Source organism: Pleurodeles waltl, chromosome 7 (assembly GCF_031143425.1).
Source record: "Pleurodeles waltl isolate 20211129_DDA chromosome 7, aPleWal1.hap1.20221129, whole genome shotgun sequence".
Taxonomy (NCBI): Eukaryota; Metazoa; Chordata; class Amphibia; order Caudata; family Salamandridae; genus Pleurodeles; species Pleurodeles waltl.
The window spans coordinates 560029546-560056916 of record NC_090446.1 but is presented as its reverse complement, the minus strand read 5'-3'; the positions used below and the strand labels follow the sequence as shown (position 1 = coordinate 560056916).

Below are 27371 nucleotides of genomic sequence, written 5' to 3'. Positions count from 1 at the left end.
GTCGCTCCGGCTCATCCAGAATAAGGATGGGGCTGCCACCGGTCGGCGGCGGAATCGTCGACGTCGGACCCGGCGCCGAAGGAGGCCGACTGTGAGAGACCGGCGCAGATCCCGATCCGGTATTGGATCCTGGGGTCCCCAACGGCGCCGAGGCTGAAGCCGCCGGCGTAGAAACCGAAAGGTCCCCTGCTGACCCCGCGGGGCCCGAAGACCCACCCGAGGGTGCAACCCGCCTAAAAACGAGATGCATGGCCTTGTAGAATTATTTTATCTGAGCGGGGGTCGATCCGGTCCCCGGAAAGGGGGGAAGACGCAGAGTCGACCCTGGTGACGGCTCCGCAGAACTGCATTAGTAACGTCGATGTTCCCTAGATGCCTCGTCGGCCGACGGGCGTGGGGAAGACGAAGTCCGCTTGGACTTCTTCTTGTGCCTCTTACCTTCGGAAGACCTCGAATGCGAGGAAGAGGACTTGGGGCTCCGGGAGCAGTGTCACGACCTCCTCCTACTGCAGGACCGGGACCTCCGCAGAGTCGCGCCGATCGAAGACGAAGGTTGGGCCGCAAGAAGCTTAAGGGATCTCTCCCTCAAGGCCTTCGGCGCCACGGCCCGATAGTCGGAGCACGAGGTGGAATCGTGGTCCTTCTCTAGGCACCAAAGACAAACTCGGTGAGGATCCGTCACCGACCTGGTGCGATGACACGCACCACACGGCTTGAATCCTGTCTTTCTCGAAGACATGACTCCAAACAGTCAAAAAAGCATCGACAAACCGTCGAAGCAGGGTAGCTCTTTCCAAAACTGCACTTAACCGGCGCGGAAGGAAAAGAACTGACGTACGCACGCAGAGACAGCGTCTATATAGACAACCGTGACATCATAGACGGCTCCAACGATGCTGACGACGCACGCGGAGCTGGTCAACGCACGCGGATCCGAACGACGCCGCCCGACGGCGCACGCGCAGGGTACTGCTCAGAAAAAAACTCCGGATTCGAAGCTGACGCCAGGGAATTCTAAGGTAAGGAAGCTGCAGCTAGAAGTCTCTATCAGATTATACTAACTTGGTTCCATGTCTTTCTCAAATAAAACCTGTTATATGGTAATAAATGTGGATGAACTAGAAGCGAGGAAGTTGCCAACGTCTAGGTTTTGATAGCAATCTAATCTGATATAGCACAAAAATTGGGCAGAGGAGGGCAGATAAGCGTAGTGTGGAAATATGGACTTAGGGATGCCTGTGGAAAGAAGTGTATATAAGAGCCGAAGAAGACCACACAAATTTGATAACATCTTTGGACTCTAGGTATGCCAACACCTCACCGGAATGAAATGTTAGACCGTTCAATTTTATAAATATGATATCAGTGTGCATTAAGTTGGATTGTCAACAAATATTGTTATGTGTTAAAAGCACTGTGGTCAAAGTGAACACAAAGTAATCCTAAATGTATTTTGGAAAATGTATGATGATGCATGGTCGATTTTAACTCCTGTTCTTCTACTAGATTGCTTTAGATGTTTAAAAAGGAAATCACAAAACTATGTATTAAAAGTGTGGTAGAGTGGAGGGCTATCAGACCTACCATGTGACCAATAAGAATAAAATGCCCATTCATAGTAACAATGTATCATGTCCAGTGGTGATGTTTGCCAGGTGTGCAATGGTGGTACTGTCTTCAGTAAGCCCAGCAACAGCTATGCTACTATTGATTTAAAAAAAATGTATATAAGGATCGTGTGGGGCTGTCTACCCCAGGGACTTCTTTTGGCTTAAACAGAATACAATTCAGAGGTCTGCCATAAGTCTTTGTGTCACAATGTGGATTTACCTTATTATGATAACTATCAAATGTGCTCTTTCAGATTCACTGCTATCCATTTCTTTGCCATTCTCACCAAATATCAAAATAACTGCAAAAGTCTATATATGACTACAGAAAAATGTCCTCGGAAATTATTCTCAAGAGCTTCACTACAGATAACCTATGTATTGAGACAGTATATGAAGATACTTCTTTAGGGGAGTTACTGTAAATTCATTAAATTCTCTGACACCTTATTTATTTGCTCTCTAATAATAGCAATACCACCAACGTTGTACAGCTGTAGCTAATCGACTTCAATTTAGGGAGGCAAATGCCAAATCCATAAAGAATATAAAACAATTTTTGTTTTAAGTGTATATGTTCCTTTTCATATTTTAAATCTTAAAATGTAACCACTGTCAATGTGCTTCCATTATTTAACTACTTCATCCAGGTGAAAAACAAAGTAAAATAAAATAAAACATAACTATATCTTATAAGTATACATTTTTATATTACACAGTTAATTAGTTACTTCATTTTACTTGACCAAGCAGAAGACAACAAGTCTGACAGTGTACCTTATTCAGACTTGAGAATACTATTGTCTCTTAGCAAACCCCAGTCAGGTGTCAGATACTCTTGTTGATAATGGTTTTTCATGTGTAGTTGTGTAGAAAGTTATAAGAGTAGTCCAACCCTTCAAATAACAGTAGCTTTAAGGAAGTGTAGCGGCAGAAGAATTTTAAGAGTTAGCCAGCTCTTTCAGCGCTATCTCCAGACATGTTAAGCAATCACTTAAAAGAGATTCCAAGTCTGAAATTCTAAATCTGGCTTTCCTTTATCACAGATGCGAAAGGATGTCTCACTTTCCTTGTTATTAGCTAGTTATGTAAAGATTTAGGCCCTTGTTAACATAATACAAAACTAAAGATAGTCTAAAATAACTTCTCCAATGTAGTGCTTAACAGCAAAAACAGACCAATATATTAGCCCAGTTGTGAGACATTAGTTTACCTCTGATTTTAACTGATTACCAATAGTAGATATCTTTCACCACATTTTCAAACAAGCCAGCACCACCATTGCATCATATTGGAGCACAGAGACATGGGTGCCCTCATCCTGCTCTACCTCTCTGCCACTTTCGAGACCGTATCCCACACCACCCTATGCACCAGACTTCACAACGCCGGCATCTGCGGCAAGGCCTTGGAGTGGATCTGCTCCTTCAAGACCGGAAGGACCTAAAGAGTCAGACACCCGCCTTTCATCTCGAAATCAACAGAAACGCACTGTGGAGTACCTCAGGACTCCTCCCTGAGCCTAACCCTCTTTAATATCTACATGGTTCCGCTCACCCAAATCGTGAGACAATGCGGCCTCAACATAGTCTCCTACGCCGACGACACACAGCTGATTCTCTTTCTCACCAACGAACCATATACAGCTAACAGCAACTTCCACAACAGAATAAGAGCGGTCACCAACTGGATGAAAAACAGCTGCCTCAAGCTCAATTCGGACAAGACAGAGATCATCATCCTGGACCCCACTCCCTCCGCTTGGGACGACTCCTGGTGACCAGCTGCCCCTGGAAGCGCCCTACTACCCACCAACCACACACGCAATCTGGGCATCCTGAACTCCTCGCTGTCCTTGACCCGCCAAGCAACGTCGTCTCATCATCATGCTTCCACACACTCTGCCTCCTCAGGAAGATTTTCAAGTGGATCCCCACTGAGGCAAAAAGGATAATCAGCAGCAAACTTGACTACGGCAACACTCTCGATGCCGGTATCACGAAGATGATCCAAGCAAGACTCCAGGGAATCCACAACACAGCATCCAGACTCATCCTAGACATCCCACACCACAGCCACATCCCGTCCACTTTAGAGACCTGCACTGGCTCCCCATCAACAAGCACATCACCTTCAAGCTCCTGACGTATGCCTACAAGGCCCTGCATAATATCGGACCAGCCTACATCAACCACCGCCTGTCTTTCTGCAACCCCGCCAGACAACTCTGATCTTCTCAACTTGCCCTTGTCACCACCCCTAGAATCAGGAAGAGCACAGTGGGAGGCAGATCCTTCTCCTACCTCGCAGCGCAGACCACCTGGAACACGTTAGCAATCCACTTCAGGCAGGCCTCCTCACTGAATCAGTTCAAGAAGGACCTCAAGACCTGGCTCTTTAACTGATCAGCACCCATACGACAACACCTTGAGACCCCATGGGTGATAAGCAGCGCTATACAAATTGCTGATTGATTGATTTAATTGCCTCTTATGACACCTCCACCTTCCCTCTGTTCAGGCTGTCTGATAAGTATGCACAAAGCCCAGCTGTCACTCTGTCCCAGACGTGGATTCGAGTCAAGCTGAAAAATACCAGAAAGCACAGAGAAATGCTCACTTTCTAAAAGTGCTATTTCTAGAATGGTAATAAAAAATCCACCTACACCAGAAAGCAGCATTTCTCATTATCATTCTAACCATACCAAACATGCCTATGTCACCCCTCACAGATCAGACAATACCACTTAGTCATATGTTAGGGCATTTCCAATGCAATCATATGAGAGGAGCAGTGCTCACAGTAGTGAGAAACTAAATAGTCTGTTTGACACTACCTGGACATGTAGTACATAAAGACATATGTCCTCCCTTTTTTAGACACAGCATCCTGCCCATAGGGCTAGCTAGGGTCTACTGTAGGGGTGACTTATATGTAGTAAAAGGGGAGTTCCAGGCCTAGCAAGTCAATTTAGATGCTAGGTCTCTGTGGCAGTAAACTCTGCACGCAGGCCCTGCGGTGGCAGGCCTGAGAAGGTTTGAAAGGCTACTTCTGTGGGTGGCGCAAGCTGCGCTGTAGGCTCGCTAGTAGCATTTAATTTATAGGCCCTGGGTATTGGGATACCAAAATATAAGGGACGTACAGGTAAATTTAATGTGGCAATTTGGTGTAAGGCAATCATACCAAGTTTAGAAGGGAGAGCACATGCACCTTAGCACTGATCAGCAGTGATAAAGTGCTCAGTCCTAAAGGCAACAAAAAGAGGTCGGAAAAATAGGAGGAGGAAGGCAAAAAGTTTGGGGATGACCCTGTAAAAAGGGCCATGTCCAACACTCTAACCCTAGCCTTTCAGAATAAGACCAATAGAAGCAGAAATGTTGACCAGGGGGTCATGACTGCCCATTCATGGGGACAAAAGATCTTAGCACATCGGACTCACTCCTGAAGGTTTCAGGAACATCTGGTGCAGTATACTGAATTGTAGCATTCAGGAACATAAGAACCTGGCATTGATCACCTTAGTCATAAAGGGAACATGTGGAGAAACATGGGGAGATAGCATTAGACTATTGTTTAGATAAGTGTCCCCTCTAAAGTCTATGCATTCCCCTTTCTAGAATAGCCCCGCGTAAACCTGATGTATTTGGATGGAAATTGGTTTACTGTAATTCGCTGTACTACAAAAAATGGGTAGATTGCAGCAGGACACTACATAATGGCCCTGAAATGGGAGCAAATGTTTCTGCCTGTTTGTATAGTAAAGAAGGAGGGCACAGAGGCCAGCACATTTCACAGTATATCCTGACTAAACAAGAATGTAGACTACTTGTAGAAAACCCAGGATTTACTGGTCATGCTCAATACCCACATTCACAAGATGATATAACACTGCACTTTAACCAGGCAACGTGCAGCTGGGTCTCGCACTCACCAAAGTAAAAGTACAAATAATGTTCTGTGGAACCTTTCCTCAGCACTCAGCTCACATACCTTTCTGTAGAGGTGCCTCCCAGAGTCTAAGGGAATGGTCCTCAGCCACAGTGAGGAAGAATGGGCTATCCTTGGTGGCGGAGGCTCCACGGATTGATCCAGTATGTCCTGCATGACTCTGCAGTTTCTCCACCTAGGAAAACAGGTCCAAGAGAAATTGATTAAAGGAGTAATACAAGAAGTAAAAACACAAGTTACTTCCTTAGAAGCTCTACACATTCAACATCTAAAGGAATATCTCCAGGAGTCATACTGAAGCAAAAACAAAATCTTCAATTCTAGTTATGGGCGTCAGACAGCTCCCATTGGATATTTGTTGAAAGAGTGAACTGAGGGCCAAGTTGCCTTAGAGGGTTATCAGCAATAGCAGCCTCTGACACTGTATCCAAACTCCTTCACAAAGGAGCACAAATGTTATTTGCAGGGTCTTTTGTGGACAACTCCTAACAGAGATTGATGTAGGTAACCATTCACCTGGAAACTGTCTGCTGTGTGGCTGATTGTTCCTTTTTGCACCCTAGGAAAAAAAATATTCTGATTGTCCCAGATGTATTCCTGGTAACATAAACAGTGAGAACCCTAGATGGTTTCAGTCTGTAAATACTCATCCAAATTACATCTTCATCACAAGCCATATCGGGATTACAAATAGCGCATGAACAATGCACATTAGCAGGGTTTTATCCGGACACCGGGCCTGCTGAAAGCAGACAAAATGGATGTGTGAAGTACAGGGGAAACAATAAATTACAGCAAGAAATGGGCAAGATGATTCTGATTCCACTGGTAATTCCTCATTTCTACAGGGGCCCTCAGAGTTCAGCTGGTCCCTGCAGAATTATAAATGGATGTGGCACTGCAGCCTCCAGGGGGTGGAGAAAGGTGGTGGTGGAGGGGCTGTTTCAAGCTGAACTGTATTGGGCCCCCAGAAGGGGCAGAAGGAAGAAACACTCTAGGAAAATTATTTAGTGATTTGTGGAACTCAGAAATTACAATGGTCGAAAACTAAGGTTTAAGATGCAACATAGTACATGCACACCTATGCCAACATGTTAGAGCCAAGGTCCTGTGGCTCACACAGAGCCCTTGCGACTTGAGAATATATTCATACTAGCAGGAGCATTCAATCCTCTGCAAAAAACGGACAATCTGGCAGGATGTACACTCACTTGGTAGTAGTAGCAGGGGAAAGTAACAGAAAGAGAGACATAACTGGAATTCATGCAGATTCGACCTTACATTTCAAAGTCAATGCAGAATCAGTCTATGCCTCTGCACTGTTATGGAAGGTGTACAAGACAATACTCACAGACAGGATGCAAAATATTACAGCACAAAAGAAAAAGAATAAACTTGAGCTCTCAAGAATACAATGCTGAAGTTAGAGAGAACCCTATTAGCTGATCCAACCATAGAATACATTAGACACAAGTTAGGCAAGAAAGAATCTCAAAATGAAGGGCACAATACAGCAAAACCACACTATGTGGCTGTGCAAACAAAACTATATGGTGTGGAGACAAAGCAGGATCCCTCTTAGCTTGACTTAACCAAAGACAAGAAGAAACTAAGTGGGCAGGAGAGATAATGAAACTGGGTGGATACAACAGATTAAGAAATAGCACAAACATTTCCAACTTACTATAGTGTTTATTTAAAATTACACACATGAATGGAGAGGAGGAGATTAAAACTCTTCTCCACAACCTAGATACTCTTATCGTAGGTAAGGGGAACAGAAAGCTTGGAAAGTGACCGCACACGTCTTGCAAGCCATTAAACACATGCATATTGGTAAAACCCTATACCGAAATAGGTTCCCAGTAGAGGTCTATAAGGGACTGTCCTCAGTAGGTCTATAATTATTGAACATGTTCAAAGAAGCCCAAGAGCTGGGGACTCTGCCTTTTATCACCCAACATGATTATTAAATCGGGAGAAAAAATCATACTCAAGATATTAACAAAAATGTTATTAGGACTCGTAACCTCCCTTATCCATAAAGTCCAATCAGGATTCATGCTAGAACACTCCACCAGGGTTACCCTCTAGAGAGTGCATATGTGGCTAGATATAAAAAACAATATAAGAGAACCCCTGCAATAATATCATTAGCAACAAAAAAAAGCATTTTATTTCATCCACAACTCTTACCTTTTGCTTAACTCTGAAGCAATTTGGATTTAGTCCATACTTTTGTAACTGGGTAGCTCTTTTGTATCAGACACTGACTGTGATAGTTAGAGTTAATAGGATAATATGATCATCATTTGCCCTTGAGTGAGGAACCAGGTAGTGGTGCCCACTCTCCCTTTTGCTTTTCACATTGTGCACCTCACCACTGACACGATGGATCAGGCAAAGCAGGGATATTGAGGGGTTCACCATTGAAACTGATACACCAGGAAGAAAATCTAATTATATGCAGACAATGTCATCCTCTAGGTAGCAAATCCGATTGTAATTATAATGAGAATATTCTCCTTATTTGAAAAATTAAAAAGTTACGCAAGATATAAAATAAACTGGGGAAAATCAGTCATACCTAAAATTACTAACTGGGGCTTTGGAGGAGAATTGCTTTGTAGAATAAAAGCAACAGAAGTTACAATAAGGTACATAGGAATAAATACAACACCAAAAAGGATGTGTAACTTGAAAGGACTAAATAAGTTCAACACAGATGCATGTTGGTGGCAAACCCCTCAATATACAATACTAAGAAGGGCAGTCTTCAAAATGATCATCTTGCTTGTCAAACTGCTGTATACAACCACCCAGTTCCCAATCCTAGAAACAGTTTTACTTTGACTAGATAGAAAATTATGGTCTTTGTTCTCGGATGGAGGTACCCCCGGGATAAAATAATTGTGCTGATCCACATGTAAAGGGGGAACAGCCCAATCTGATATGCTCCGTGAAATTACCATGCAACAGGTATAAGTAGCTATTCAATGGAAACACTAACATACCTGCATTATATCACCGGGAGTAAAGGGAGAAATAATGTATTAGCACCAACAGAAGTGACCCTAGCTGCCTGGGATAGTTCAACAAGTTGCCTGGAATGGAAGAGTAGGATTACAAACTAAACTCTATTATGGATGGAGAAAATGAAATAGGTCCACAAGCCCAATGGATTTCAAATATGGGACCTTAGAGGGACCTACTGATTGGGATTTATAATAGAGGGGCACAACATGAAGAAGAATATATGATGCCACATACTATGGCTTTTAATTGCACACAGCTCAGGCATGCCATGCATGTGGAAGCTGTTGTCTGGCCATAAATACTAGAAAACGTTCTGTTGGAAAACCAGATATCGTTAGGGGATTTGGGGAAAGGGGCAAGGTCAACCATACTTAAAACCCTTATAAACAATATGCCAGGCTGTCTGCAGAAGTCAAGAAAGATGTGGGAAGAGGACCTTGGAACATTAGAGGATGCTGAGTGGGGGGCAGCATTAATGGACCTGAGAGAAGCGGTAATAGGGGAAAGCTAGCTGTTAATTGTACATAGAGCATACTATAACAAAGGTAGGCTGTATAAAAAAGGGATGGACCGAAACACCCATGTGTGTGAAATGTGATGTGGAGAAAGGCAAACTCATACATACAATTTGATGGTGCTACAGGCCACAAATATAATGGAGGTAAATAATAAGTGAACATAAATATTAGATTGTGAAAGTGTGCTTGTACCCCAGTTTTTGATATTGGGTATTGCCAATGATGTAAACAAGCCAAAACAAACTCATGTTCTGTGCACTGGACTTTGTCGTAGCCAAAAGAGAAACTGCAAAGCAGTGGGGTTGTCAGCAAACACCAACAAAGGGGAACTGGCAAGTGGGAATGGATATGTGTACAGAGGCAGAAACTGGTGGCCTATGAAAGCAGAGCTAGCCCTTAATACATTCAAGAGGATATGGGTAAGTGGAGAAACCACTATGGACCAAGGGAAGAAGAGTCGACAAATACCAAGCATAAGCATGCAGACAAACAGTGAATGACCATGAAGTGAATACTGCCCTTAGTAGCATGTCTAGACGTGATCAACGATACGTAATACTAGTGCAAATGTTGCTGACCTGCTTTGAACATGTCTTTAATATGCCTAAGTAAAACGCAATAAAAATAAAAAAAATAACTTGCAACACAATATCCAAGGCAAAAACAACGATTACGGGGCTTGGTGTAATGTACCTCTCTGCACTATACAAGCTGAAGTATTGGCTATCAAGAAAACTGTCTTAATACTGCAAAGTTTCAAGAGCAAACAGTGTATAAACCTGAAAGAGGAAAACTGTTAGGATCAAGTTCATTTTCATGGTTTGTGAAAGAAACACCTTGGGTGGAAAGGTGACTTGAAGACAATAAACCAGTAGATGTTTGAATAAAGAGTTTTGGTCAGGAGAATGAAGGAATGCTGCAAATTTGCCAGTCTACCTAGCCATGCACAGCGAGTTCCAAGAACCTTGGAATTGCCTACACCCAGAGGAACATTTATTTCGATAGATTAAAGGAATACATGGATTTCACAGAGGAGCTGCTAGCCGCCATATACATTGCAACCAAGTGAGGTGTATGGTTTGCAGCCATGTTATGACCATGTGTAAATACTATCAGTGAAGATGCAAGCTATCCTGTTTCAAAGTTTTCAGTCAGTTTGGAGCAAAACCATAACATGTTAAATGGAGGACTAAATATAGGCCCTTATTACAGCATTGGTGGTAACTACCGCCTACCGCCACGGTGACGGCCACCAACATACTGCCGCCGTGGCTACCAGCCATCTACGCGTATCATGACTGCCGACGGTATACCGCCAGAATGCTGGCGGAACACCGCCGACGGTCATGACGGCAGGCGGCAGTAAGGCGGTGCTGCTGACAGCAGCACCGCCACGCCAGCAAAACACCGCCGACCGTATCATGACCAATATTACGGCCTGGCAGTGTTTTTCTGGCGGACGCTGCTACTGACAGCAGCGCCACGGACCATCTCCAGTCGGAGGATCCCCTGCAAGCAGGTAAGTCTGGTTCTCTGACAGGAGACGGGGGTGTTGTGTGTATGTGGGAGGGGGGGCGTATGTTTTGGAATGCGTGTATGGAGGTGTGAGTCGTGTTGAATGCGTGCGTGAATGAGTGATTGTGAGTGTTGTGAATGCATGTGTGTGACAAGGTATGTTGGTGTGTGTTGCGGTGCGTAGGTATGTATGTGTGCATGCGTGGGTGGTGGTGGGTATGCGTGTGTGCATGTGTGTAAATGGGTGCGCGTGTTGGTGTGTATATGTGCGGGGGCAGGAGAGGGTAGGGGAGGGTGGGGGAGAACTCTGGAGGAGGGGGAGGGAGGCAGAAGAAACCCCTATCAGTGCCAGGGAAGGGATTCCCTGGCACTGATAATGCCTACCGCCATGGTTTTTGTGGAGGTAAGTTTGGCACGAAAACCATGGCGGTAGGCCGGGTCGTAATCCTGAGGGTGGGATTGTGACGACCGCCGGGCTGGAGACCGAAGTCTCCAGCCCAGCGGCCGTTACCAGCCTGGCGGTTGGTGTGTTAAAGTGGCGGTCTTTGATGGCGGTTACCGCCAGGGACAAAATCTCATTTTTTTACCGCCGGCCTGTTGGCGGTATTAACGCCGCTTTAACACCGACAGCCAGGTTTGTAATGAGGGCCAAAGTGTTTTATCACTGTTTCTTAGTGCTGTATATAACAGGAATTACTATTAGACAAAACTGTCTGAAAAGTTGGCATAGCAGCTTGTGTTACCATCAAAATTTGATGAGCTTGTTTATTAGTGCTGCTCTTAAAGAAAGCAAGAGCTTTTACCTGAATTGTGATCTTATCCAGAAATTACACTAACAAGTGGAATACCCAAGACTGCATCCTGTGCCCCTCTCTACCTTCAAAGTGTTCTATAAGTCTATCTGCAAAGGCAACTAAAATCTATCTTTGTAGCATTGTATCTTGCTAGGGGGGAGCTATACAGATAATCGTCCCAGAAAGCAATACCTTATTGAAACAACCTTTCCTCGATCAGTACTACAAGACTTGTTTTTTCACAAACATACATGCGGTGCCAGAGAATGTTTTTGCCTGGTATGTGCACAGGACTGTATCAAACTTGTAGCACGTCAAAACAATGCAATCCCAATCAGTTCGAAGAACTCTAACAGGCTGATACACACGCACATCTACAGTTTCTCCTGTGATGTAACTCTATTTGAAGGCTGCTTTGTATGTCCCAGACAGTCATTGGACCAAGGCTATCACAATGTATTCGACTATAGCCATCTCCCAGGATTTTAGCAGGCATTTAGGCATTGCGTGCTTTGCACATTTTATGGTCCTGACACTATGGTAAAGCCAGATTCCATCAGTCCCATTTCTGCAAGTACACTCACCGCCCTACCCCACCAAAGTTTCCCCGGCTCACAAACCCTGCCTCTAACGTTAACCCTGTATGGGGTAAAGAGTGACTGCCAATGTCAATGTCAATGTCTAGTGCCTCTCTTATTTATATTCTCCTCAGCCACACTACTGCAACTCAACTGATGCCATCTCTCCCAAACCCTGTCTATACCGAGTACTTGATTCAATCCTCCTATAGCCTTGTGGTTAATTACCCATGTGAAACCTCCATCTGACTGTAGGAACATCATTATTTAAGCTTTGCTGTGTCATCCATGCATGGTATGCATTGTTGGTGCCTGCATGTGTTCACTGCAACGTCATGGCTGTTAGATAATGAAGAAGAGAGTCTGTTTATCAATATGTGAGAAGCTGGCTGGCTAACATTATATCACTTCTAAGGGACAGAGGGGGTTATCAACATATGCTAACACCCTGGGAAAGCCAAGCCAGTGCTGAGACATTGGTCTGGCTAAGCTCCAAGAGAAAAAGCACAGGCTGCACCATCAAAAGATTTGGCATGCAAATGACACTGCAAACACCATGTAAAAATATAAAGCTTTTCAGATTAGAATTTTTTTTTCTTCTATGCTTGTTGTAAATTAATACGTAAGATTATAGCACGCCATTTGCATCTGTTAAGATTAATAATTTTTAATGATAGTGTTTCTCCCCATGCCCTGACGACACAACCATAAGTGAATCAAAACGGTGTACTTTTCACTTTAAATATATATACATATATATCATATATATCACAGTAGCAGTTGCTACTGTGTAGTTATAGTTAGGTCAGAGTTCTCATAGGAAGAGCGTTTTTTTTTTTAAATCATCCACCTCAACTCTTTCTTGGAAAGAGTTGAGCTGACACATCAAGTGGGTGATAAGAAAAATGGAGGTCCCCAAACGTTTTGGAAAGCTATACATAAAGCAAGGCTGAATAGAATTAAACCAAAGGTGAAAAGTTAGAATTTTACTCGGTAAGGGTATTTTCTTTTAGTTATTCGGTGCAAATACGTTCCTTTGAGAAATTCGCATTTAAAGAGTCGCTTGGTGCTCTAATTGGCCACTCTGAAGGGGACTAATCAATCCTTATTCGCTGGCGAGAAAACGAACATTATGTTGTGGCAGCCATTACAAGACTCAGGGACATGGGGCTAGATGTACTAAGAAATGGGTTTGCGACTCGCAAATTGCGCGTCCCTGACACCATCTGCGAATCGCAAGGGGGTCGCAATTTGCAACCCCCTTGCGATTTGCTGCACTCACATGGATGGTGGCCTGCTGGAGACAGCAGACCACCATGTCTGTGACTGCTTTTTAATAAAGCAGTTTTTTTAAAGGTTACCGACTCGCAAAATGGGAATGAGCATCGTGATGCGCGTTTTGCATGGCGCAAACAGCGTAATTAGCTGTTTGCACCATGCAAAACACTTTGTACATCTTGCCCCATGGTCTCTGCATCCTGAAATAAAATTAAAGAACAAGTTCCTTAATGTTGGTAACAACTTTTCTGGTAGATACTATCTAACTGCAGATTCCTCACCTTTTGAATATCCCCAAGCATCAGACAGGATCTGGAAACTTTTACATGGCAATTCCTTCCAGTATCAACAGGTGGCTTGTGTGGCATTGTACTGTGTGGTGTCTCTCTGTTTCATGCAGGTATGATGTTGTTAAGTACAAACACACCACCTGCACGCATTGGCATCAGTTTCTTTCTGTACTATGTTGGTGCCAACAGACAAGGAGCCTCAAGAAACAAGTAAAGGACAGTGTGCAGAATTTAAATATTGGCTTCTTATTACCTCTGTTCTGTATGAGTCCATTCTACAGAATGGGAAGGTGGGATTGTAGGTGAGAAATCTGATGTCAGACAGTCTCTGTACCAGAAGAACAAGTTACTTACCTTCGGTAATGCATTATCTGGTAGAGACTATGGGGCTCATTCCGAGTCCGAATGGAGCCGGCGTAGTTGCAGGGGTGCGACGGGTGCAGTAGCACCCGTCGCGATTTTTACTGTCTGCATAGCAGACAGTGAAAATCATGGTGGGTCCCCCAGGGGCCCCACAACACCCGTTCCCGCCATCCTGTTCCTGGCGGATTTTACCGCCAGGAACAGGCTGGCGGGAAGGGGTTCGGAGTCCCCATGGCGGCGCTGCAAGCAGCGTTAGCATGGAGGATTCCCTGGGCCAGGGGAAAACCGGCGGGAAACCGCCGGTTCCCCTTTTCTGACCGCGGCTTTACCGCCGCGGTCAGAATAGCCCTGGAAGCACCGCCAGCCTGTTGGCGGTGCTTCCGTTGCCCTCCACCCTGGCGGTTTCAAACCGCCAGGGTCGGAATGAGGGCCTATATCTAACAGCAGATTCCTTATCTTTGAATTTCTCAGGCATCAGACTGGATCGGAAACTTTTGCATGGGCAGTACCCCTGCGTCACATCAGGTGGCTTTGTTCGGTTGTGCACGTCGTCGTTGGAGCCGGAAGTGATACCCACGACTTTCCACGCCAACAGTACAGAGCCATGAAGTGAACTTGACAAACGTGTGTCCAAACTAGGGCCCTATAAGGGATTAACCCTAACCCTATAAATCGGTCAGCAGAGCGGGGATGCATAGGTAGATGTAAGGAATCTGCAGCTAGATATACGCCCCCATTATGAACTTGGCGGTAATCACTGCCGACCGCTGTGCCAACAGTGAACAGAAGACCGCCAGTGGCGGTGGACTGCACACCGCCGAATAATGATGCCAAAAACACAAATCTCCAAAAATCCTGCAACCTCCACCCACCGCCAGGGTCAACGACGGCAGAAATGCAGTACACCTCACCCCGCCACCGTCATGCAGACAAATCCTCCGCCCACCAAATAATGATGCACAAATCAGCTTGGCAGACAGTGAATGCCGAACGACCATTGGCGGTACGGACCGCCGCAGACAGTAATGGGACCCACCAACAAAAAATGCACACATTGGCAAGTTTGAAACCCACACACCTGTCACACATCCACAACATTATAAAACACTCAGATACACATCCCATACTCCTTTGCAACGCCAATGGCACGACAGATATTGACAACACAACACACATACACTGAACTCAACATCACACAAGTCCCAAGCCACACACACAACCACACAACAGCACCCTCACCCTTACACCTATAACACACCACCCACAATACCCACCACGGCATCCCCTAAGCACCCCCGCTTCACAGACAGGGAGCTAAGGACCACGGTGGACGAAATACTCAGGGTCGAGCCACAACTATTCGGGGCACAGGTGCAGCAGACACCTGTGGCCAGGAAGATGGAGCTATGGCAGCGGATAGTCAACAAGGTCAACGCAGTGGGAAACAATCCACGCACAAGGGACGACATCTGGAAGAGATGGAAAGACCTGCGCGGGAAGGTTCGGTTAATGGCATCCAGGCACAACATCACCATACAGAAGGTTGGTGGTGGTCCCCCACCTACACCGACTGGGAGAAGAAGGTCCTGGCAATCCTGCATCCTGAGGGTCTCACCGGACCCACCGGAGGACTGGACTTGGGTAAGTCAACTACAATTTCTTCATATCAACCACACCTGTAATGCATGTACAACCCCATTCTCTCACTACCACCAGGACCCCATCCGCTACCCAGTCCACAACACCCACATCCAAGTTCCCTGAATGCTCACAATCCTACAATCAGATCTCCATCCAGCCCCCTGTGCACAGTCACCTACCCCTGCATGGAATCACTGTGTCACTACAGCCCCCACAATGCACCTCCAGCCCCCACATAAAATGCAATAAAATGTACACGAAGTGACCTTGCATGCCACAACAGGGGAATATAATCATCAAATAGTGCAGAGCTGTGCAGCAATTGCCGAACAAATACCTGACACCCACTTGTCTATTCCCCCACACACAGCCACCACCACCCATGCCACCCGGCCGGAGACGTCAAGGAGTGCCAGCCCTCCATCTGAAGACAGAAGCCCCACTCAGGAGAGTGGAGAGTGATGTCTGGAAATAGAGGAACTCCCTGGCCCATCACACAGTCCTGGACTGTCACCCTCCGGAAGCCCCACCCAGGATACCACTGACACCCCTACCACTCAGCCACCATCATCAGCTCTGGCCAAACGACCCCACACCAGTGTCTCCCGGCCATGGATTGCGGCCCACATGTACAGAGGCCAGAGTCTACACCCAACCCACCAACAGGCAGGATGATGAAGGGCCAACTGCAAGTGGGACTGCCAGAACGGTGTAGAGGGACACAGGCACAGGGGGATAGGGCCAGTGGGATGGCATCAGTGGCCCAGGGGGGTGGCCAAAGGATGGATGCAGCAGCCCAGGAGGTGATATCTGAGGTCCTGGAGCATACCACCATACCCAGGACAGGGTGGGCCAGATCCTGGCCACCTTCGAGCAGAATCAGAGGCTGCAGATAGCACACCACCAGGAGGCCAGGGAGCAATGGAAACAGCTCAATGCCACCATGGCCTCAATTGCAGGGGTGCTGCAGCACCAGTACCACAGCCAGTCTGAGTCCTCCAGTCACCTGCAAGTCCCTACCTTTAGCCAGGACACTGCCCTGCCATCTACATCTTCAGCATCCACTGGACAGGTGGCACTGCCAGAGGACACCCATGAAACCAGCACCCCTACCCTTGCAACCCAGCTGCACCTTCGCAAATGTGCCCTCAGACCCAGATATGCCACTGAAACACCAGCCAAGACCAAGCCCAGCACCAGGAAGTGAATGTGCCCTGAACTGTCTCCCTTGTGTGCCACTGAGCTACCTTGTTGACATGCCACTGCCATCACACTATCTTCCAATGGCCACATGGACCAAAACCCAGTGCTACCAACAGCTGAGCATATATACCTGAGCATGTTTTTTCACCATGTGCCCACTCCCTTTCACTGTCCCAACACTTATGTATATATAGTGCCATTTAATAAATACACCTATACACTTAAATGGTATGTCCATCGTCAATATGAGATATGAATTGTGATTGTGTATGCATTAGCCAGTTACTATCATAATCACACCTTTGTTGCAGGAGGGGATCCAACGCACTGTAGTGTCTCAAGTATGTCACATTGTATCTAATATTGGGTTCCCTGGCACATGCCACTTCAGTCATCAGTGAGCACTGTCACTGACAAAAGACACCAAAGTACTTATTACATGAGTCAGACTGTAACTATGCAGTGAAGATATCAGCATCATTGAACAGTATCTTAGAGTCACTGGAAGTATAGCTGGATTAGCTGGGTCCTGGAGTTGAGATCTTCCCCCTCTTCTTCCTCACCATCACTCTCATCCCCTCTATGAGTCTGCAGAGCTGGTTGACCAGCACCCTCCTCTTCGAGAAGTGGGATAACTTTCCCAACAGCCAAGTTGTGCAGCATGCCACCACTATCTTACACAACTTGTCAGGGACATAGCACATTGATCCCCCAGAGAGATGGAGACAATGAAATCTAGCCTTCGGGAGACCTATAATGCGCTTAATCACCCTCCTAGTACATCCATGGGCCTCATTATAATTCCTCTCTGCATCTGTCCTGGGATTCCTCATAGGGGTCAGGAGCCATTGCAAGTTGGGGTAGCCACAATCACCAGCAAAAGTGAGCAAAAGAGGACTTTAACAACCTGCCTTTATTTGTATATAGCCTGGCTGTCAGCTATGTACTGGTCCAGTGTCATACACACTCACCTATGAGCTAACCTCTGGCCCCTTGTAGTTGTTCCATCATGTGTGGCACACTGCTGTTTCTCAGGACAAATGAATCATGGACTGAACCAGGGAACCTGGCATTGACATGTGATATGTACTGATCAGCAATACACACCAATTATACATTCATGGAGTGATAGTTCTTACAATTCCTACACACCTGTTCATTCATCCAGGGGGGTATGAGACCTACGTGGGTTCCATCAATGGCACCTATCACATGGGAGATATTAGCGAAGGCATAGAATCCCAATTTGATGGCGGAGAGTTCAGCCCTTTGGGGAAACTGGACATAAGTTTGCAAGTGTTGAACGCAGGCATCCAGGAACTTGGACAGGATGTGGCTGAACATTGATTGTGAGACCCCTGCACCCATGCCCACTGTCACCTGAAATGAGCCCGTAGCCAAGAAATGGAGCATAGATAGCACTTGCACAGATGTAGGGATGGCATGCTGATTTTAATTTGCCAGTTTCAGAACAGGATCCATTAATGCACAGAGGTCATGGATTGTAGCTCTATTGAATCTGTAGGTGATAATGATGTGACATTCCTCCATAGTGTCCAGATCTACCAGGGGTCTGTATACAGATGGAGCCCTCCCTCGTCACATGGGTCTGTACTTATGGGGGAGGAAAGAACACATTCTGAGTGTCAACATACACTTGCATCCCATGTCACTGTGCTTTTCAAAATGCGTCACGTAGGTAACGCACACAAACGGAAAGAATGAGGTACATCGTTAGGCAAATGTGAGCTGAGGTTACTCTGTCATATTGGTATCACAGTGTGGACACAATTCCAAAGATGGGTACATATGAGGATTATAGAATCATGTCAGCAAGCGACGAAGGGGAGAGAGATTGGGGCCCTGGATGAGGCCCCTGGCCAGGCTATGGAGACGTGGTGGTAGCAAAATGGCAGCCTCCTGCCATCCAGGTATGATAGAGTGGAAGTGACTTCATTCCGCTGGCGTTAGTCGTCATGGCGGAAGGCGGTGTTCACCGCCGTGCACCTGACCATTGGATTACATGGTTGTCAATGGTGAACCTTGGCCAATCATGATCGCCGCCGGCGGTGACGAAGCACACCCCATGGTACCTACGCCATTTTAACAAACCCTTGACACTTGACTCATGATTCACGTGAAGGGTAGTACTCCACTGCGTGTGCTGCTGTGTTCTGACTCTGGTTCCTGAGATGGCGCCTGTTACAGGGGAACGGGCCCTGTCCTTCACAGCGGAGGAGCTGGAGAAGCTGGTGGACAGAAACCTACCCCTGTATGCAAAGTTGTATGGGCGACCAGAGGAGCAGGTGAGTTGCCATCTGTCATCTGTAGATGTGTGTGATTGTGGCGGATGCCTGTATGCATGTGTGTTCAATGTGTGACTGCCCAGCCGTTGTTTGTCTGGCACATTCTGCCTGACAAATGCATGTCAACAATGGCTGTTTCATTGGCATTTGTATACGGTGCACACATACTGATGTGTGTTTCTTTGCTCTGTGTGTCCCATGCAGGTCAGCACCCATCAAAAGAAAGGCCTGTGGCAAGCCATCGCCAAGTAAGTGGGGACCCTGGGGGTCTACAATCGGCGAAGCACCACTGCAGGAAGCCGTGGGAGGACCGGAGGAGCTGGGCCAGAAAGACCGGAGAGGCCCAGCTGGGGAAGGCCTGCCAACGAGGAAGGGGTGCCCGTCGGACCCTGACCCCCCCAATGGCCCGCATACTGGCAGTGGCCTATCCAGATCTGGATGGGCACTTGAAGGCAGCACAGCAGCCACAAGGGGGTGAGTAGCAACACCGTTGTGATACCACTTTGACGGATGAATTTGGGTGCTGTGGGATGTAGGCATTGTAGTGTCAGGCACTTAGACAGGTGTGTCCCTGCAGTCCTGCCCCCTCCAAGTCCTTGGGATGGTGTAAGAGCTAGTTTTGGAAGAGCTATATATGCCTATGAGGGGTCCCTTTTCTATCATCTTGTATTCATTGTGGCTTTATGGACTTGTAAGTGCATTGGCTGGGCATGGTCTCTCTTGGGTGTACTTCACACAGTGTATCAGGTTCGTGTTTTATGAGGGTTATTTGGTGTATTCTGGGGTCATGCCCACTAGTCAGGGGCACATTCATAACGTATGTTGTTTCTGCTGACGGTACGTGCCTGACCTGGGTGGGAGTGTGTGTGGGCCAAACTTTACATATATTCTGAGTTTGACATAGTTCTCCCTTGTTTCGTTTCCCCACCCCTGTGCTAGTGTCCTTGTGCACATTAGCATCATCTGGCAAGGGAGCTGAGGCAACGGCGAGTGGGGATGCAGCAGCCCATGGTTCCAAGGAGGGTCGACAGACGCCAAGGGGACCAGTGGGTTGGAGGGCGAGGGGAGTACCGCAAGAGAGGCGACTACCACTGGAGGTAGTGACTCTGATACCTCCTCCGATGGCAGCTCTCTGGTGGTGGCGGACCCTACTGGGCCCACCCATTCTTTGCCATTTTCTGCCACCCCCATACTATCACCGCCCTCCCAGTTGCTCCCCACCGAGTTGCCCATGCCCACTAACCCAGGAGGGTGGGCGTCTCCTTCGCCCCAGGCACCTCATCCCCTGCCCCAGTCAGCCCTGCTGCCCTCATGGAGGAGGCTATTGACTTCCTGAGAACCATCTCTGTAGGGCAGACAACCATTGTGAATGCCATCAAGGGGATAGTATCCCAGATGCATCAATGCAATGCATACCTGGAAGGCATTCACGGTGCCATGTCTGGCCTACAGAGATCTTTTCAGGCTCTGGCCTCCTCTTTGACGGTAGCCAGTGCCCCTGGTCTTTCCGTTCCCCCTCCCACCACCTCTACCTCTTCCAGCACTCCACTCCCTTCACCCATCCCAAGCACACATACAGACAGCCATGCACACAGATCAACACACAAGAAGCACATTGAAAAACACAAACACCCCACTTCCCACCACAGGCATGCACACACCCAACATACAAAATCACACACAACAACATCCACTTACCCCGGTGTGTCAGACTCTCCCGCCACCCTGTCTGTCACCTCACCATGCACACCAACATGCACTGCACCCTCAGTCACTGCTGCTGCCCCCATTCCTGCAGTCACCACAACATCTGACATCCAGACATGCACCCCTGACACCACACCTGCACTCACCACGACTACATTTACAGACACTCGCAGCACACTCATCGGACCTGCAGACACCCACACAACATCCATCTACATTGGCAGCCTGTTTTCTCCCACTGTGTCCACTCCCCCTCCTCCCAAAACACTCAAACATTCTCAGACATCCACACCACACACATCCACCACACATAAGCATACTATACAGGCACTTGCATCCACGTCCGGCACACCTACACCTGAAACGAACACTCCCTCAACCTCCACTCCCAGACCTGCCTCCAAATCCCCTCCAACTGCACCCAAGAAGCTTTTCGTATCCCGTGTTGACCTGTTTGAACATACTGGCCCACCCCGTCTTGTCCCTAAACGTGGCCATGTCCTTGCCCAGTCCACTTCTTCCTCGTCCAAGTACGCCCTTCCCATTCCCATGCCCCTTCCCCACTCCCCCTACTTCAAGGGCAAACCCAAACCCCCTCCACCTCCCAAAACTAAGCCCAAGACCCCCCCCTTCGAGACCTAAGTCCCCACACCCGCCACCCCCTGCACCTGCTCCCTCAGGTGCCTGGCTGCCCCATTGATGCCCCTTTTCAGTGGAGTACCCTTTGTACACATGGGAGTCAAGTTCGGCCTATATTGGCCCTTCAGGAACTTTCACATGGACTGGCCAATGGCCTTATTTGGACAATACTTTTTTTCGTTCAAATAAAATTTCAGTGCCCAGTAGTGCTGCTGGCACAATATTGTGACGTTGTTCAGTGTTTCACTGTGGGGGTGTGGTGTGCACATGTGTGTACTTTGGTGCAGGTCTTTGTTGCTTTGTGTCTGGTAAGTACATCTTATGGTTACTTGAAATAATACTTGAAATAACTATAACAGGTGAATTTCTATGGTTTTGTATGTTTAAAATGTGAGCCTAACTATAATGTCCCTGTAACCTTTTGTTTTTTTTAACTGAATTTATATATTTTTTTAAAATTCTATTTCCTAACCATAACGTCCATGCAACCTTTGGTTTTTTCAGTGAATTTCTATGGTTTTACTAATGTAAAATTACTAAACTATTCATTAATCCAACCACCGCTGCGCATGGCCTTTTAGCCCCAGTGAGGTGGTGGTCCCCAGGGCATGCATTGGGGGTGCAGTCCCCTTGCATATTAAGCATCGCCCCAGGAAAGTGGTTGTGCCCAGGGCTTGAAAAAGCCCTAGGAGGGGGGGCCTGTGTGCCCCCCCCATCGTTTTTTGAGGCCATAATGCCCCTCTGACCTGGCCCACCCGGAGGCAATTACTGAGAAATGCAGGAGACCATGTTTAAAAACAAATCTCCGTGAAATCCGCAGATCAAGCCGCAAATTTTGCTAAGATTTTTAAAAAAACTTTTAAGCCTTGGGGGTGGGGGGTGGGGTAGAGTCCCCCTTTTCATTATGTTTTTGTTGGAAAGTGCCACTGTTGGCATGGTTAAACCCACACTTTATGTCTAGTGTTGATGCCAACTTTGGTTAAAAGTGGGCTGGGACCCTGCTAACCAGGCCCCAGCCCCTGTGTCCTTTCCCTAAAACTGCACCTTTGTTTCTACAATTGGCACAACCTTGGCACACAGATAAGTCCCTTGTAAAAGGTACCCATGGTACCGAGGGCCCTGTGGCCAGGGAAGGTCTTTAAAGGGCTGCAGCATGTATTATGCCACCCTAGGGCACCCCTCACCAAGCACATACACACTGCCTTGCAGCTTGTGTGTGCTGGTGAGGATAAAAACACAAAGTCGACATGGCACCCCTCTCAGAGTGCCGTGCCCACAAACCACTGCCTGGGGCATAGGTAAGTCACCCCTCAAGAAGGCCTTACAGCCCTAAGGCAGGGTGCATTATATTACATGTGAGGGCATATCTGCATGAGCAGATGTGCCCCTGCTATGCCTTTGTCGATTCTCAGACATAGTAAGTGTCCAGGGAAGCCATTTTAAATGCATGTGCTGAACACTGATCAGTACAAGTTCCCCAGCTACATGATAACTTCCCTGAATCCTGGGATGTTTGGTATCAAACATCTCAGAATAATAAACCCTCACTGACCCAGTGATGGATTTATTAATAAATGCACACAGGGGGCACTTTAGAGGTGCCCCCTGAAAACCGACCAGCTACTAGAGTGCTGACTCACTGGTCCTGACCAGTTCAGCCACCACAAACACGTTTCTGGCTCTCCAAGGTGAGAGCCAGCACGCTCCAAGTACTGAGACAAAGGCCTGCTCTGGGCAGAGGTGTGACCTCTTCTCCCAGGCAGAATGGACATTCCAGGGTGGGCAAGGTCAAAGGCCTTGTCGCCTTTGTAATGCGACCCAGGTCTCTCCAGATGGTGGAGATGGCCAACCTCCTAACCTCACTTTTGGTGGCAGTACAGGCAGGAAAATTAGTTAAATCAGGAGTTCCCACTTCATGACAGTCCCACCCATAAAGTGGAGGCGCTCCTCCATCTTGCTTGGAAGGAATCAGACCACTAGCATTAGGGTTATGCCCACTTTCCAGCGGAAGTGGTCATAAGAAGAGTGTAGTCACCCTAAAGGTGGTCAGCCCATTGGCTACCACCTGGCACTCTCTGTAACAACACAGAATAGAGTATTTAGTTGGCGCCCCTGAACCCTAAAACACAAAGTTCGACAACTAAGAAGACCCGGACAAATAAGAGTTGCACCAGCAGTAGAGGAAAAGAATAAGCAGCTGACTGACCTGGAACTAGCCCCTCTGGCCTGCCTGCTGAGCTCAAAGGATCCTGCATAAGAAGCCAACGTGTCCAGCCTTCAATTAAGACTCAAATCTCCTGTGGGCACCAGACTCGCCTTGCAACCAGAAACTTCAAAGAAAAGACTCTGCAGCTGCTGGAACCCCAGAAACTTGACAATAGAAGTGACCACTGCACCAGACCTCCACGACCCAAGGTGGAGCCAACCAATTGTGCCAACCCGGGTCCCCAGCTGCCCAGAGTCCGAGTCCAGTGTGGTCTTACCCATTTTGGACTCTCCTGAGATGCCTGCAGCCTCTGCTTTCAGGCTGCCTCTCCCACAGGCTTGTTGTGAGAGAAATTCAGACACCTCCAGCAACCACTGCACCCACCAGGTGAGGTGGGTTCATCAGTGCCAACGATGTCCCCCGGCTCCTGAGAGCTCAAGTCCACCCTGGGTCCATCCCTGCCGGTCTCCCCAATGACGACTGAAGCCTCTGCACACAGGGCCCCCTGACTACGAGTGTTCCCAGACGAGAAACCCCCATGCCTAAAGACACCCCTGCATCTGTCGCCCGTGGGCACAGGAGAAGAGGACCAAAGGAGCACCTACGTCCCGAGCACCCCAAGTCTACTACCTACCTGTTTGTTGTCCCCAAATGGCTTTCCAGCCAGACCCTGCAGCCTGTTTGTCACAAGGTCAAACTCCCAATGTAATCCATTGGACAGACGATGCCTTACAGTACCTCTGCACCTGGCCGTCCCAGTGCTGCCCAGTGTGACCTGTTGGTGTGGTTCTGATCAGTGCCCGGTACTTACCTTAACTCCCTGAGATTGGCTTTGTAAATCGTTGCTGTGTTTGCTGAACATTGTTTTCCTCCATAGATTAAGATTGGGAAGAAATTGTTGATTTTTGAAATCGCAAAGTATTTATGCTTAAAAGTCTACTTACCTGATTACGACGTTCTTGGGTTTGAAATATACACAAAAAGAATTCTTATTTTTGTAATTTTGTCTCTGATTTATTCTTCTGAGTGTGTGTCTCATTTATTGCCTCTGTGAACACAAAAAATGCTTAGCACTACCCTCTGATTAGCCTAACTGCTTGCCCACACTACCACAAAATAGAGCATTAGTCCTAGCTACCTTTGCCTCTATAAACTAACTGGTGATCCATTGGACTCTCTGTGCAGTGTTATTCTTTCAAGTGCACTATATAGAGAGCCAGCTTCCTACAGAAGGTAAGCAGCTACAGCAGCTACATGTAATCATATTGAGGTAAAGGCTAGCCCAGAAACCTGCAAGTGAAGTAACAGACAATGGCCCTCATTCCGACTCTGGCGGGCGGCGGCAGCCGCCCGCCAGGCGGGAACTGGCATTTGGCCGCCATGCAGCCAAAATACCGCTTCCCGCATTCGGACATTCCCGCTGGGCCGGCCGGCGCTAACCAAGTTAGCGCCGGCTGGCCCAGCGGGAATGGGGGCCGCAACACAGGAGCCGGCTCCGAATGGAGCCGGCGGTGTTGCGGCGGTGCAACGGGTGCAGTTGCACCCGTCGCGCTTTTCACTGTCTGCTAGGCAGACAGTGAAAAGCATCATGGGGCCCTGTTACGGGGCCCCTGCACTGCCCATGCCAGTGGCATGGGCAGTGCAGGGGCCCCCAGGGGCCCAAGGACACCTGTTCCCGCCAGCCTCTTCCTGGCGGTGAAAACCGCCAGAAACAGGCTGGCGGGAAGGGGGTCAGAATCCCCAAGGCAGCGCTGCCCTGGAGGATTCTCCCAGCCGGGGGAAATCCGGGGGGAAACCGCCGGACCCGGCTGGGCGACCGCGGCTGTACCGCCGCGGTCGGAATGACGAATGAAGCACCGCCAGCCTGTTGGCGGTGCTTCCGTCATTCGCGACCAGGGCCAATGTCTTGTAATGTGGCTTTCAATGGAACAATTTTCTTTGAGTAACAGTAGCAGACAAATCTGTTCTATTTGGCTGCATTGCAGGAACGGGTGGTAGGTCTGCACACTTCCTTGAGAATGACCTCAGGAGCCAGATCTCAAAATTGAGAGACCTGGGATCTGGGTGTACGATTTCTTCAAGGTTCTGCATGAGAAGGTTCAACTTGTTGGGGAGCTTCCCGTGTGTAACAAGTGAGAGTTTGAGCAGAGACGTGAACCAGGGCTGGTGGGCCCATGTGGCTGACACTAGGATGAGCGGGAGGGACGTCTGCCGAAGCCTTCGAACCACAAATGAAAGAAGGAGAGGAGAAAAAGCGTAGCCAAATATCCATGACCAGTCCATTCATAGTACTTTGCCTGTGGACTGTGGGTGTAGGAATCTGGAGGCAAGGTGCTGGTCTGTTGGAGTGGGAACCTGGAGGCAAAGTTTTGACATTTGGCGTTTTCTGCTGTTGTAAACAGGTCTGTTTGTGAGAACCCCCCATCTGTGAAAGTAACGGAGGAGGACTTGCAGGTGGAGTTTCTATAACTGGTGAATTTCAGTGGTTTTGTTATTTTAAAATGTTATATTTTAACTGAAAACTATAACAGCTTTTGGCCTCTTTTTTTCCAGTGAATTTCTACCTTCTTTTAAATTGTGAAGTAAGATATTCTTACAATTCCTAACTATAACATTACATTAACCTTTCTCTTTTTCCAGTATAAAACAGTCTCATTCAAAACAGGACTGGCACTCACCAATAGCTTTCAGCTGTGAGTTTCAAGTGAATCCAGATTCAGTAGCCCTCCCAGTACATTCTGGTTGATGTCTTCAATCTTTGCAAAGCTGCAGTTCTTCAAATGGAGCACTTTTTGATAACCGTTAATTTCTTTCAAATATTAACATTTTCTTAGCACCGGGCATGTGTTTTGTTCTGAATAAGATCTTCGGTGGAACACAGCAGATATATAAATATATATATAAAATGATATAATCTCCAAAGAATGAAGGTTAGAGTTTCCACCAGAAGAGTGTTACCTTGCACATCGCATGGTGCCATTTGAAGTGATTTTCAGTGCTCTTCTCTCTACCAATGCTAAATTGCAGAACGTTCACTGCAAGCTGCATATTTTCTGCCCATTGGCAGAACTCCGCAGAATCACGCTGTAACTCAGATTTCCGTAGAGTCAAATTCCACAAGTTCCGCTCACCCATACTCTAGATACACAAGACAATAATTCTGGAATTGGTTCTTTTTGTGTACAGCCTTTCCCTTTTTCACCCAGACAAGCCTACAGAGCTTACTGTCCACCATTCTTCGATACAATCGATATAAAAGCTTTGGGATCGCCTTGGGTCTAGGAGATGGCATCTTTCTTCTCCTTTAGAAGAATGAAGCAGTGTATAGAAAGCTAGCAGGTTGAGACACTGTCCTATAATGAAAGGAATGACAACCTCAGGGAGAAATGCTGCTTTTGTCCTTGTCTAGGAAGAAAATGGTGTGTAGTAGCTGTCAGAGGGTGCCTGTAATTCACTCACACAATGAGCTGATGAGCATTCTATGAGCAATGTAGACTTCGGCCTAAGCAGGCACAAAGAGCAGGATGCATTGGTTCAAATGGGGCACACATTTGTTAAGTGAGAACCAAATTAAGGCCCCACTGAGGTATCACAAATATGGTTGGTCAGATTATATGGATAAGCCCTTTCAAAAAACACAGTACAACAGGAGACACATAAAGATGGCTAATTAGGGAAGCAAAGGGCCAAAGGGGCTGGTAGATAACCTTTAACTGTTGCCACAGCCAGGCCTTGCTGG

The 27371-nt window shown here is 47.3% G+C and overlaps 1 protein-coding gene across 3 annotated transcripts in view; it reads right to left on the bottom strand.

Annotated features, from left to right (window-relative positions):
* TEP1 (telomerase associated protein 1) overlaps positions 1-27371 on the bottom strand; it is a 1055001-nt gene that overhangs the window by 144455 nt on the left and 883175 nt on the right. For all 3 annotated transcript variants that reach the window (XM_069244315.1, XM_069244314.1, XM_069244316.1), the window contains one exon: positions 5601-5733. In XM_069244315.1, coding sequence (XP_069100416.1) covers positions 5601-5733 — 133 coding nt within the window. The remainder of the gene's footprint in view (positions 1-5600; positions 5734-27371) is intronic.